Source organism: Chiloscyllium plagiosum, unplaced genomic scaffold (genome assembly GCF_037043375.1).
Source record: "Chiloscyllium plagiosum isolate Xiang-an unplaced genomic scaffold, Cpla_swu_hap1 HiC_scaffold_3, whole genome shotgun sequence".
Lineage (NCBI taxonomy): Eukaryota > Metazoa > Chordata > Chondrichthyes > Orectolobiformes > Hemiscylliidae > Chiloscyllium > Chiloscyllium plagiosum.
In genome coordinates, this window is record NW_028270141.1 from 24578595 (window position 1) to 24590628 (window position 12034).

General features: G+C 41.3%; 1 protein-coding gene across 2 annotated transcripts in view; it reads right to left on the reverse strand.

The window, feature by feature from the left end:
* The window catches only part of trappc12 (trafficking protein particle complex subunit 12), a 70047-nt gene that overhangs the window by 21884 nt on the left and 36129 nt on the right, over positions 1 to 12034 (reverse strand). For both annotated transcript variants that reach the window (XM_087977997.1, XM_087977996.1), the window contains exon 8: positions 10361 to 10433. In XM_087977997.1, the coding sequence (XP_087834123.1) occupies positions 10361 to 10433 (73 nt within the window). The remainder of the gene's footprint in view (positions 1 to 10360; positions 10434 to 12034) is intronic.

Genomic DNA, 12034 nt, shown 5'->3' on the forward strand with positions numbered 1-12034 from the left:
CTGCTGTAAAACTATCAGTGCATGAGGTAAGTGAGACCTTAGGGTAAGCTGGAAAAGGTAGGCTGCTCGATGGTTAGGTGCCAACTAAGTAGGACGGCAGCTGAAAAAAAGTGCCAGATGAGTATGGGTCAGGGTGCCAGTTAAGTTGGGTGACAGCTGGGTGGGGTGACAGGATGCAAAGATGGAAAGCTGTATAATGCAATGCTCAGGATAGGAGAAATCAGTGTGCCAGGATGGGACAGGGATGGGTCTTCAGGTATGGCAATGGGGGTGATTTGGAGTCAATGGGTCATGTCAAGGATGTGCAGAAGATGATCCCCTGGTTTACTGGGTCAGCACCTGTGGGTATGTGCGCACATGTGTACACATGATTGGGTGGTGAGCTCAATATGTGGACTGTTGAATAGATACTCAGGCGTTAGACGAGCAATTTAATAGTCTAACGCTTCCTGAGTAACATTTTGCTTAATTTCATAGAACCACCTAAACTCTCTGATTTTTTGAAGTGTTACAGGCATAGATAATAGTCTAACAGAAAATTAAATTTCTTGGGATCCTACTACAACCAGAATGCTGCAGGGTCCGTGTGTGGCTCCCATCTAACACAAAAACAACTGTTTGACAATGGAATATCTGGGCGATGTTTTATGTCACAGGCCTTTCATTAGAAATAATGTATGCCTCTCAGCAGATGTTGTCTCACCCAAGTAATTGCAATATTGTCTGGTTTTACTCCAGATTTTCACTTCACCTCTACAAAGGGATACCTCAATCCAGGCCAAAAATTGTTCCAGCATTAACCTGAATTGAAAGGTCCACCCAATTTAATTGCTTCGTGGTGCTGCCACCTTATTCTATTTCTATTCACTTTTAATCTCACCCAATATTTCCATTTCATTACTTGGCTTCACTAAAGAACTAACCCTGGTCTTGAACCAATCCTCCAACATTTACCTTCAAAAGCAGAATTCTTGGCCCTGTCTCAACATAGCAACATATGAAGACAAAGAACAGAAAATTCATACACCAGTCAAAAGTAGCTTATTCTTCTATAACATTATATCACGCCTTCCATCTTGTGCAACAAACAATAAGTGTGATGATAGGCAGAAAGAAAAAAAATTGAAAGGACATTAAAATTAAACTTGAAGGTAATTATGCATTAAGTTAAAATTAAATCTGAAGACAACAATTATGCATTAAGTTAAAATTACCTTTAAGTTACACATGAATCCGACAGAACAAGGTCAAATAGTAATCTTTGTATTGAAAATAAATCAGTGTCATTGCACTAGGATCATTCTATTCTTTAAAACTCCACACATTTCTTCAGTGGCTTGCTGCAGAGTACAACTCCCACCTTTTCAGTCACATTTCCATTGATTAATAGGCTTGCCAAAAACAATACTTAAGTACATTATTGCATACATTTTCTATCTGGTGTAGCTGACAAGTAACTCGAACAAGAAAAACAACAAACCCCCAAGTCTCATGCACAAACTTCAATTTAGTCTTTAGGTGTCACTTATGAGGAGTGCATACAACAGCATTCTTGAATTACAAAAAACAATGAAGTTTCTAAAAAAAAAACCTGTTACTTAAACAAGGGACACATCAACACCTTTACAATGCATCTAAACTTGGGTGCACTTTAATATCAAAGTCTGAATGTTTACAATTTGTTTTATTTTTCATACAAAATTAAATAAATTGCTCGTAATAAATTAGATACTGAATTTTTTTCTGTTCTTTGTATCAAATAGATTTGCTGTTACACTAGGAATTGTCAATAATATAGTGCAGTATACATTTCAGATGGTCAAATCACTACATGTACTGGCTGCCATATTTACTGTATGGTAGTTGCTGCACATCAACATTACTCATTGTATAGGTACTACAATGCACGTGGCATTGACTACTGAAAACAGGATCTGTAACAAAATAATGCAAGTCCTTTTTTCAAGGATTGTTCAACAGATTGGTCTTCACTGCACAGGTACTTTAGTCAGACTTCCCATGTACAGAAGTTGTGGTGTGTTTCATTTCATCCCTTACACTGCTTTGCTTGAAAAAAAAACTCAAAAGAAGTGTCACAAAAGGGCATTTACTACTACTGCTCCTGAAAATATGAAATGCTTTGTGTTTGAAATTTATATCAGTAACCCCTCTGGATAAACAGGAGCTAAATTTTGCTAAATAGCTTGTGTACAATTTAGAGTACTGCATTTTCAAAACATTAGGAAGCTATTTTTAAGACGAGTAAAACCTAACAAATAATGTTTAAACAGACATTATGTAACTTCACATTTCCAGGGAGATTCATTCCAAATTACAAAACCTTCAGCCTCCAGTGTTTCTTGTATTCACCACCTGCCTGCGGCAGGAAGACAAGACCGTAGCAGGCTAGGGATATGTCATGACAATGATAACAGCATACTTCAGCCAAATGAAATATGATTCTTATGAGAAAGACTGAACCTCAACTTTTATTTCACACAACGAACAATGTTTTCCCTCCAGTTCCAGAGGTTCTACACCAACTGAAAATCTCATGCACTCCAACATCTCACCAAAATCAGCTCCATTGGCCTCCTGTTGACCTTGATCTCAACATTCAGATTCTATTTAGTTTTTGTGACTTTGCCCTTCATTTTCTCTAACCTTCTGCAATCCTCAAACCCCAAGTATTCCTCCAATCCTGGCTTCTTACCACTTCAATGGCAGATGCGCTTTCAGCTGCCTGGACCACAAAGCTCTCCCATTCCCTCCTAATTCCAGTCATTTTCTGCTCTTAAGGTATTTCTTAAAACACAAGTCTTTAACCCCCATCCTAAAGTCAGCTAACCGTGGTGACATTTGGGAGATAATGGTCTGGTGATATTATTGCTTGACTACTAATTCAGTTGAATCCCACTGTAGCAAATGGTGCAATTTGAATTCAATAAAAAGTTCTGGAATTAAGAAACTGATGACCATGAAACCATTGCTGATTGTCGGGAAAAACCCATCTGGCTTTCTAATGCCCTTCAGAGAAAGAAATCTGTCATCCTTACATCCTTATGGCCTACATGTGATTCCAGAGCCACAGCAACGTGTTGATACTAAACTGTTCTCTGAAATGGCCTGGCAAGCCACTCAGTTGTATCAATTACTACAAGGTCTCAAAGAAATGAAACCTGATGGACTATTTGACCAATACTGGAAATGACAACAGCAAAAAAAAGTCTTGTCAACCCTGCAAAGTCCTCCTTACAAACATCTGGGGGCTAGTGCCAAAAATAGGAGAGCTGTCTCACAGGAGAAAGTGAGGACTGCAGATGCTGGAGGTGAAAGCTGAAAATGTGTTGCTGGAAAAGCGCAGCAGGTCAGGCAGCATCCAAGGAGCAGGAGAATCATGCCCGAAACGTCGATTCTCCTGCTCCTTGGATGCTGCCTGACCTGCTGTGCTTTTCCAGCAACACATTTTCAGAGCTGTCTCACAGACAAGTTAAACAATATCCTGACACAGTCATAGCTTACAGACAATGTCCTAGACACCACTGTCACTATCCATGGACGTGTTCAGTCCCAATGGCAGGACAGACTCAGCAGCTGTAGTAACACAGCAGGAGTAACACAGCAATACACAGTTGAGAGGGAGTTGCCCTGAGAGTCCTCAACATTGATTCTGGACCTCATGAAGTCTCATCACCACAGATTAAACATGGACAAGGAAACCACCTGGTGATTACTGCAGTATTATGGCTCCATCTGGCCGATGAATCAGAGTCTTAGAGATGTACAGCATGGAAACAGACCCTTCAGTCCAACTCATCCATGCTGACCAAATATCCCAACCCAATCCAGTCCCAACTGCCAGCACCTGGCCTATATCCCTCCAAACCCTTCCTATTCATACACCTATCTAGATGCCTTTTAAATGTTGCAATTGTACCATCCTCCACCACTTCCTCTGGCAGCTCATTCCATACAGGTACCACTCTCTGCGCGAAAAAGTTGCCCCTTAAGTCTCTTTTATATGTTTCCCCTCTCACCCTAAACCTATGCCCTCTAGTTTTGGATTCCCCCACGCCAGGGAAAAGACTGTCTAATTATCCTATCCATGACCCTCATGATTTTATAAACCTCTTTCAGGTCACTGCTCAGCCTCAGGCACTCCAGGGAAAACAGACCCAGCCTATTCAACCTCTCCCTGTAGCTCAAATCCTCTAACCCTGGCAACATCCTTGTAAATCTTTACTCCTTCATGTTGAACACCACTTGGAGGAAGCACTGAGGGTGGCAAGGATGCAAAATGTACTTTGATTGGGGAATTTCAATGTCCATCATCAAAAGTAGCTCAGCAGTAGTCATAGAGATGTACAGCATAGAAACAGATCCTTCAGTCCAACCTGTCCATGCTGACCAGATATCCCAGGCCAATCTAGTCTCACCTGGCAGCACCCGGCTCATATCCCTCCAAACCCTTCCTACTCTCATATCCATCCAAATGCCTCTTAAATGTTGCAATTGTATCAGCCTCCACCACATCCTCTGGCAGCTCATTCCATACACGTACCACCCTCTGCGTGAAAACATTGCCCTGTAGGTCCCTTTTATATCTTTCCGGTCTCACCCTAAACCTTTGCCCTCTAGTTCTGGTCTCGCCCACCACAGGGAAACGACTTTGCCTATTTATCCTATCCATGCCACTCAATTTTTTAAAACCTCTATAAGGTCACCCCTCAGCCTCCGACGCTCCAGGGAAAACAGTCCCAGCCTGTTCAGCCTCTCCCTATAGCACTACTAATTGAGCTTGTTGGGTCCTAAAGGACACAGCTGCTAGACTAGGACTGTGTCAGGTGAAGAAGGAACCATGAAAAGGAAGAAAAATACTTGACCTCACCCTTACCAATCTGCTGACTGCAGATGCATCTGTACATAATAGTATCATTAAGAGTGACCACCATCCAATCCTTGTAGAGGTGAAGTCCCACTTTCACATTGGGAATATTCTGCATCATGTTGTGTGGGATTACCACCATGCTAGTGGGACAAACTTCAAATAGATCTAGTAATGCAAGACTGGGCATCCATGAAGTGGTATGGGCCATCAACAGCAGCAGAATTGTACTCCAACACAACCTGCAACTTTATGGCCTGGCATATCCCCCACTCAATCATTACCATCTAGCCATACAATCAATCCTGGCTCAATGGAGAATGCAGGAAAGTATGTCAGGAGCAGCACCAGTATACCTACAAATGACGTGTCAACCTGGTGAAGTTACCAAACAGGACTACTTGTTTACCAAATAGTATAAGCAACCAGTGACAGGCGGAGCTAAGTAATGGCAGAGCTAAGTAATCCCACAACCAATGGATGAGATCCAAACTTTACAGTCCTGCCACATCCAGTCATGAATGGTGGTAGACAATTAAACAACTCACTGGGAGAAGTGCTTTCGCAAATCCTTCCACCCTCAATGATGGAGGAGCCCAACACATCAGTGCAAAATATACAGCTGAAGCATTTGCAGCAATCTTCACCCAGAAACGCCAAGTCAACGATCCATCTCTGCCTCCTACAGTAGTCTCCAGCATCACTGATGCCAGTCTTCAGCCAATTCAATTCACTCCACATGATATCAAGCAGCAGTTAAGATGTATCGGATTGTGCAAAGGCTATGGACTCTGAAAACATTTCAGTAATAGCACTGAAGACATCTGCACAACTTGCCGCTCCCCTTGCCAAGTTGTTCCAGTACAGTTACAACAATGACATCTTCCCAATGATGTGACAAATTGCCCAGCTATGTCCTGTACATAAAAAGCAGGACAAATCTAAAGCAGCTAATTACCATCCCATCAGATGATTCACAATCATCAGTAAAGTGACAGTATCATCAAGGGTGCTATCAAGCAGCATCTGCTCTAAAATAACCTACTCACTGACAAGGCCACTCAGCTCCTGACTTCATTACATCGGGGAGACCAAACGTAAACTAAGGGAACAGTTCGCTGAGCATCTCAGCCAGGCCCGGAGGGGCCAACTGAACCTCCCAGTCACCTTCCCACTCCCTTTCCGACATCAGCATCCTTGGCCTCCTCTATTGCCACAACGAACCAAACCGCAAATTGGAGGAACACTATCTCATCTTCAGCCTACAGCCCGGAAGACTCAACAGAGTTTTCAAATTACAAATAACCTCCCTTCCCATCCCTTGTCTCCTTCCATTCCTCCCAGCCATCTACCAGATTCATTCCTCCCATGGACCAAACAGGTCGTACCCGCTGCCTGTCTTCACCTATCCCCACTTCACCACCCCCTTTATCTGCAGCTCCCCCTACACCCAACCCTAGTCCTGAAGATGGGTTACACCCGAAACATCAACTTCTCCACCTCCTGATGCTGCCTGGCTTGCTGTGTTCTTCCAGCCTCCTGCCTGTTTACTCGTTACAGCCTTGGTTGAAATATGGACAAAAGAGCTGAATTTCGGTGAGGTGAAAGGGTCAGCCTTTGGGATCAAGGTGCCCTCGCAAAACTAGAATCAATGGGCTAACTCTCTGCTGATTGGGCGGCAAGGTGGCACAGTGGTTAGCACTGCTGCCTCACAGCACCAGCGACTCAGGTTCAATTCCCGCCTCAGGCAATTATCTGTGTGGGGTTTGCACATTCTCCCCGTGTCTGCATGGGTTTCCTCCAACAGTCCAAATATGTGCAGATTAGGTGAATTGGCTAGGCTAAATTGCCTGTAGTGTAAGGTGAAGGGGTAAATGGGGAATGGGTCTGGGTGGGGTGCTCTTCGGAGGGTTGGTGTGGACTTGTTGGGCCGAAGGGCCTGTTTCTACACTGTAAGTAATCTAATCTAATCTAATATCAGGCACATAGGAAGATGGCTGTGGTTGTTGGGAGGTCAGTCATCACAGCACCAAGACACCTCTGCAAGAGTTTCCCATGATCGTGCCCTCAGCCCAATCATCTTTAGCTGCTTCACCAATGACACTCCTTCTGTCAGAAATGGGGATGCTCACTGATGATTGCACAATGCTGAGCATCATTCACAACTCCTCAGATACTGAAGCAGTCCGCGTTCAAATGCAACAAGATCTGGACAATATCCAAGTCTGGGCTGACAAATGCCATGTGGCAATATATCATTGTTTGCTTACTGCCACTGGGTCAAAATCTTAGAATTCTCTCCCAAAGGGCATTTTGAATCTCCATATAGAACATGTACTGCAACTGTTCAAGAAGGCAGTTCACTCTTACTTTCTTAAGGGCAACTAGGAACGGGCAAATAATGCTGGACAGCCAGTGACATCCATGTCCCATGAGTGAATTTTTTTTTAAAAACTGAAATTTTGTTAGATAATTCTGTTTTGAAATGCCTATGTTTTAATACATTAAAAGGGACTATATATGCAGTACTGCGATTGTACTGAATTTAAAATTAAAATAGTGTTATACAATTCAAGTAACATCACAGTCCAATTTAATCCTGCACATGTTCAGTGGTTGTTTTTCACTGATCAAAGCAGGAATTCTGGCTGTATCCTTTTCCTTCTCAATCACTGTTTCGCTTACCTCCAATGAAGCTAAAATCAGCCAAACCAACGCAGACAGAGGACAGAGAGCAGTACTTTATTGGATTTAGATTGAGCTATGCACTGGATAAAAATCTTACTGTCTCAAATCTAATATTGCAATTCAGTGATAACTGTTGGCAATGATTAAGTTATCCTGACAAAACCTGTAAATAATCAATATGACTGCTTTCACAGACAATGAGTGTCCAATTGAACTTGCTTTAAGTAATTTTACTAGACTTCTAATCAGTCTAAACTTCAGGCAAGAATTTCTCATCCTGAAATAACAGATGGTCTATGATTGGGGTTAGTGTACTGGTTAGTTTGTGACAAGAAATAGATATGTAGCATTTCAAATGCAGTGCCAATTTGAGATAAATTTAGCTTGTTCTATTTTATTTGCTGAATTTAAATTCTATTGCCTCTGGACACCTGTCCACTTTTCTGTCTCAATGTTCTGCTATTCTCTACTGGACCAGAGTTATCACATTCTTTCTCTCCTGTCCAAATTCCCTCATCCCAATATAGAAATAAAAAGGAGATAAAGGAATAATGTAAATAGAGTCATAGAGATGTGACAGCATGGAAACAGACCCTTCAGTCCAACCTGTCCATGCCGACCAGATATCCCAGTCCAATTTAGTCCCACCTCCAGCACACGGCCCATACCCTCCAAACCCTTCCTATTCATATATCCACCCAAATGCCTCTTAAATGTTGCAATTGTACCAGCCTCCATCACTTCCTCTGGCAGCTAATTCCATACCCATACCACCCTCTGCGTGAAAAAGTTGCCCCTTCTGTCTCTTTTATATCCTTCTCCTCTCACCCTAAACCTATGCCCTCTAGTTCTGGACGCCCCAACCCCAGGGAAAAGACTTTGCCTATTTACCCTATCCATGCCCGTCATAATTTTGTAAACCTCTATAAGATCACGCCTCAGCCTCCGATGCTCCATGGAAAACAGCCCCAGCCTGTTCAGCCCCTCCCTATAGCTCAAATCCTCCAACCCTGGCAACATCCTTGTAAATCGTTTCTGAACCCTTTCAAGTTTCACAACATCTTTCTGATAGGAAGGAGACCAGAATTACACACAATATTCCAACAATGACCTAACCAATGCCCTGTACAGTCGCAACATGACCTCCCAATTCCTGTACTCAACACTCTGACCAATAAAGGAAAGCATACCAAATGCCTTCTTCATTCTCCTATCTACCTGTGACTCCACTTTCAAGGAGCTATGAATCTGCACTCCAAGGTCTCTTTGTTCAGCAACACTCCCTCGGACCTTACCATTAAGTGTATAAGTCCTGCTAAGATTTGCTTTCCCAAAATGCAGCACCTTGCATTTATCTGCATTAAACTCCATCTGCTACTTCTCAGCCCATTGGCCCATCTGGTCAAGATCCTGTTGTAACCCTCTTCGCTGTCCACTACACCTCCAATTTTGGTGTCATCTGCAAACTTACAAGCTGTACCTCTTATGCTCGCATCCAAATCATTTATGTAAATGACAAAAAGTAGAGGACCCAGCACCAATCCTTGTGGCACTCTACTGGTCACAGGCCTCGAGTCTGAAAAACAACCCACCACCACCCCCCTCTGTCTTCTATCTTTGAGCCAGTTCTGTATCCAAATGGCTAGTTCTCCCTGTATTCCATGAGATCTAACCTTGCTAATCAGTCTCCCATGGGGAACCTTGTCAAACGCTTTAGTGAAGTCCTTACAGATCACATCTATCACTCTTGTTAGGAAAAGTATGCTGTTTGCAATCTACACAGTCTCAGATAAAGCAAGCAATTGTTTATAATAAGAGTGGACTTCTCTCAATCATTCAGATCTGGTCCATTAATACCATCAGATTAAATTTCCTTTTCGAATGGGTGGAAGACATTTGTTTCCTTTTTCCTATTTTAGCCCATTTATTTGCATGGATTCAAAATGCAAAAAAAAAGCATCTTGTTCATTTAATGGTGCACATTAACCCTACAAACAGGAATCAGAACCAACTTTTCTTGTCCACCTCCCAACAACTGAATCTGAGGTTCAATAACCCCCCCAAAGAAATTGGCCCAGATTATCAGCAGCCTCGCACAATTTTTCTGAGTCCCTACATTCCTAGAGGAGAATTTAGTTCTGAAGGCTGCAACGAGTAATAAACTAAGCATTCTACCACTAATGATTTCTACCAGGAGAATATCACTCCTTTAACATGGTACAAATGTGAAACATGACCAATATTAGCATGGTAATGAATTTTAAATATTCTAACTCAAGCAATGAAAATCATATGCAAATGATGGTGATAAACAATTATCAGGTATGCCATGAAGTCAGATCAACAGGATTCAGACCTATAGTTGAGCGTCTCAGTTGTGCCAGTTTTCCAAGTTGCATAATTGGCTAAACTGCGTGCATACAGTATTTCACAGATATGCAACAGACTGTCAATTTTCACTCAGCCTAAGTTATCTCCTCTCTGCAGCTGTGGAATGTCTGCAAATCAAGATTGAGATTGATTTGCAATTGCAGATTTTATTGACAGGTGATAGGAAAGCCTTCAAATACATAGAAGTTATAAGGTTTTGTGATTTTGAATTTAGTTTTTAATATTACTTTTATGTGCAGAATTGTCTTAGGAAAGAACACTTAAAATCTCTATAACAATTACAAGTTGATACAAAGCTCAATAATAAACTGCTCAAAAAGAATGTTATTTGTGCAATGTTCTTATCCTTGAAACTGACACTACTCTCTAATCAAATAATATTAACAAAATTCACACCTTGCCTGTTTTCAGAGGATACGCTGATCATACTTCCATCTTCAGCTAGTCCATTTTCCAGGTTATCAATGATCTGTGCAAAAGGCAAGTAATATTTTTCAAAAAAAATCACTAGTTGCAAACTGGATAATCATTACAATAAATGATTCTCAGGTGACATCTCACAGCAGATTTTAGTAGGTATCCTTGCATGTGGTGAGCAGTGAAGTTGCATTCCAAGGTTAAGCAGATAAAAGATACGAACTAGACAAAATACTCAAAGTCTACAGATACATTGTTTTTGAAAATTTAAATTCAGGTGAAATAAATTTTAAAGCCTCTCTTGTTTTATTAAATTATAAACAATGATCAGGAATACAAAACACAACAAGAGCTTACACGAAGGAAAATAAACGACCAAATGAGTTTAAGTGAGATGAATAATTTAAGATAATGATATAAGGCAGACTGTTCATTTTAGCCTTTCCTCCAAAGCACTGGGAATTTTAAAAGTATAGGAAAAATATTTATCAAGTTTCATCACCATTTTAAAACAAAAATGCACCCAGAATACATCCATGAATCTTTATTTGAAGTGTCAGGACTGTGCAGTTACATTATTTATTTTGTAAAGGCACTAATCTGTCTTTAAAATGGACATAATGCCACCAAATGACTCCCAAAAGTCACATGATACCCTTCTGGATTGAGCTTGTTTTGGAGCTAAAGTGTTTATCTCCTGAAGAAATCATGTGTTCAAAACTGAAAGAATATTTCCACAGTAAGCAGAAATTCCCTGACAAAACGTTCTCCCACAGGTGGGAATAGCTCTTCTTAGCTCATTACAACCTGACAACGGGAACCATCCAAAAATGATGGATGAGACTGTTAAAAATCAACCTGGCTAAAAACAATGGACAGATTCACTTCCTAATTTTGAAGGATGATACAGCAGATTTGGGATAGCAGACGTTAACTTTTGGTCTAGATAAGACAGGGTGAGAGACACCATTTTAACAGGACTCGAAGAAAAACTCAAACAGCATCAGAAAGAGCAGGTTCTCAACAGCGAGATGGAAGGAGACAATCCAGCTGAAGGATTGCTGTCCTTAACCAGGCTACCATAAACCTGCAGTGTTGCCAAGTAAATTTTTTAAAAAGGCTCCGTTTCCTTCTGGTCAGTCTGCCAGTGGAAAAGAAAACCTCACCTGCTCAACTACAGAAACCTTCACAGGGATGGGGACAGAGCAGTAACATTTAAAATATGTGGTTAATGAATGATGATCATATGTTACACTTGATGTCAACTGTGGAGAAACCACGCAAGAAACTTTACAAATGTACAATTGAGTAATGGGACTGCTACAGCTGTAATTTCCTCTCAGGACTAATTTTCTGAGTTGTCTCTGGAAAGATATTAAGACAGACCAAGCCTTTCCCCATGAATGGTTTGGTGGTGATTAGGGTGGGGGAGCAGAGTGTCAATATCAGCAACCCTCGTGGTCTACATTTGTGACTTAAACATTAACTCAAAAGTAGCAATGGGACAGACCATCGACTTACTGTCAAATATCAGAAAAAAAAAGTCTAAACAGAAATAAGTTCAAGATTCTGAAAACTTCACAGTATGTATGGAGTATAATCAACTCAATAATGCAACAGCATAAAAAGGAGCTCTGTGACAACCATTCCAAA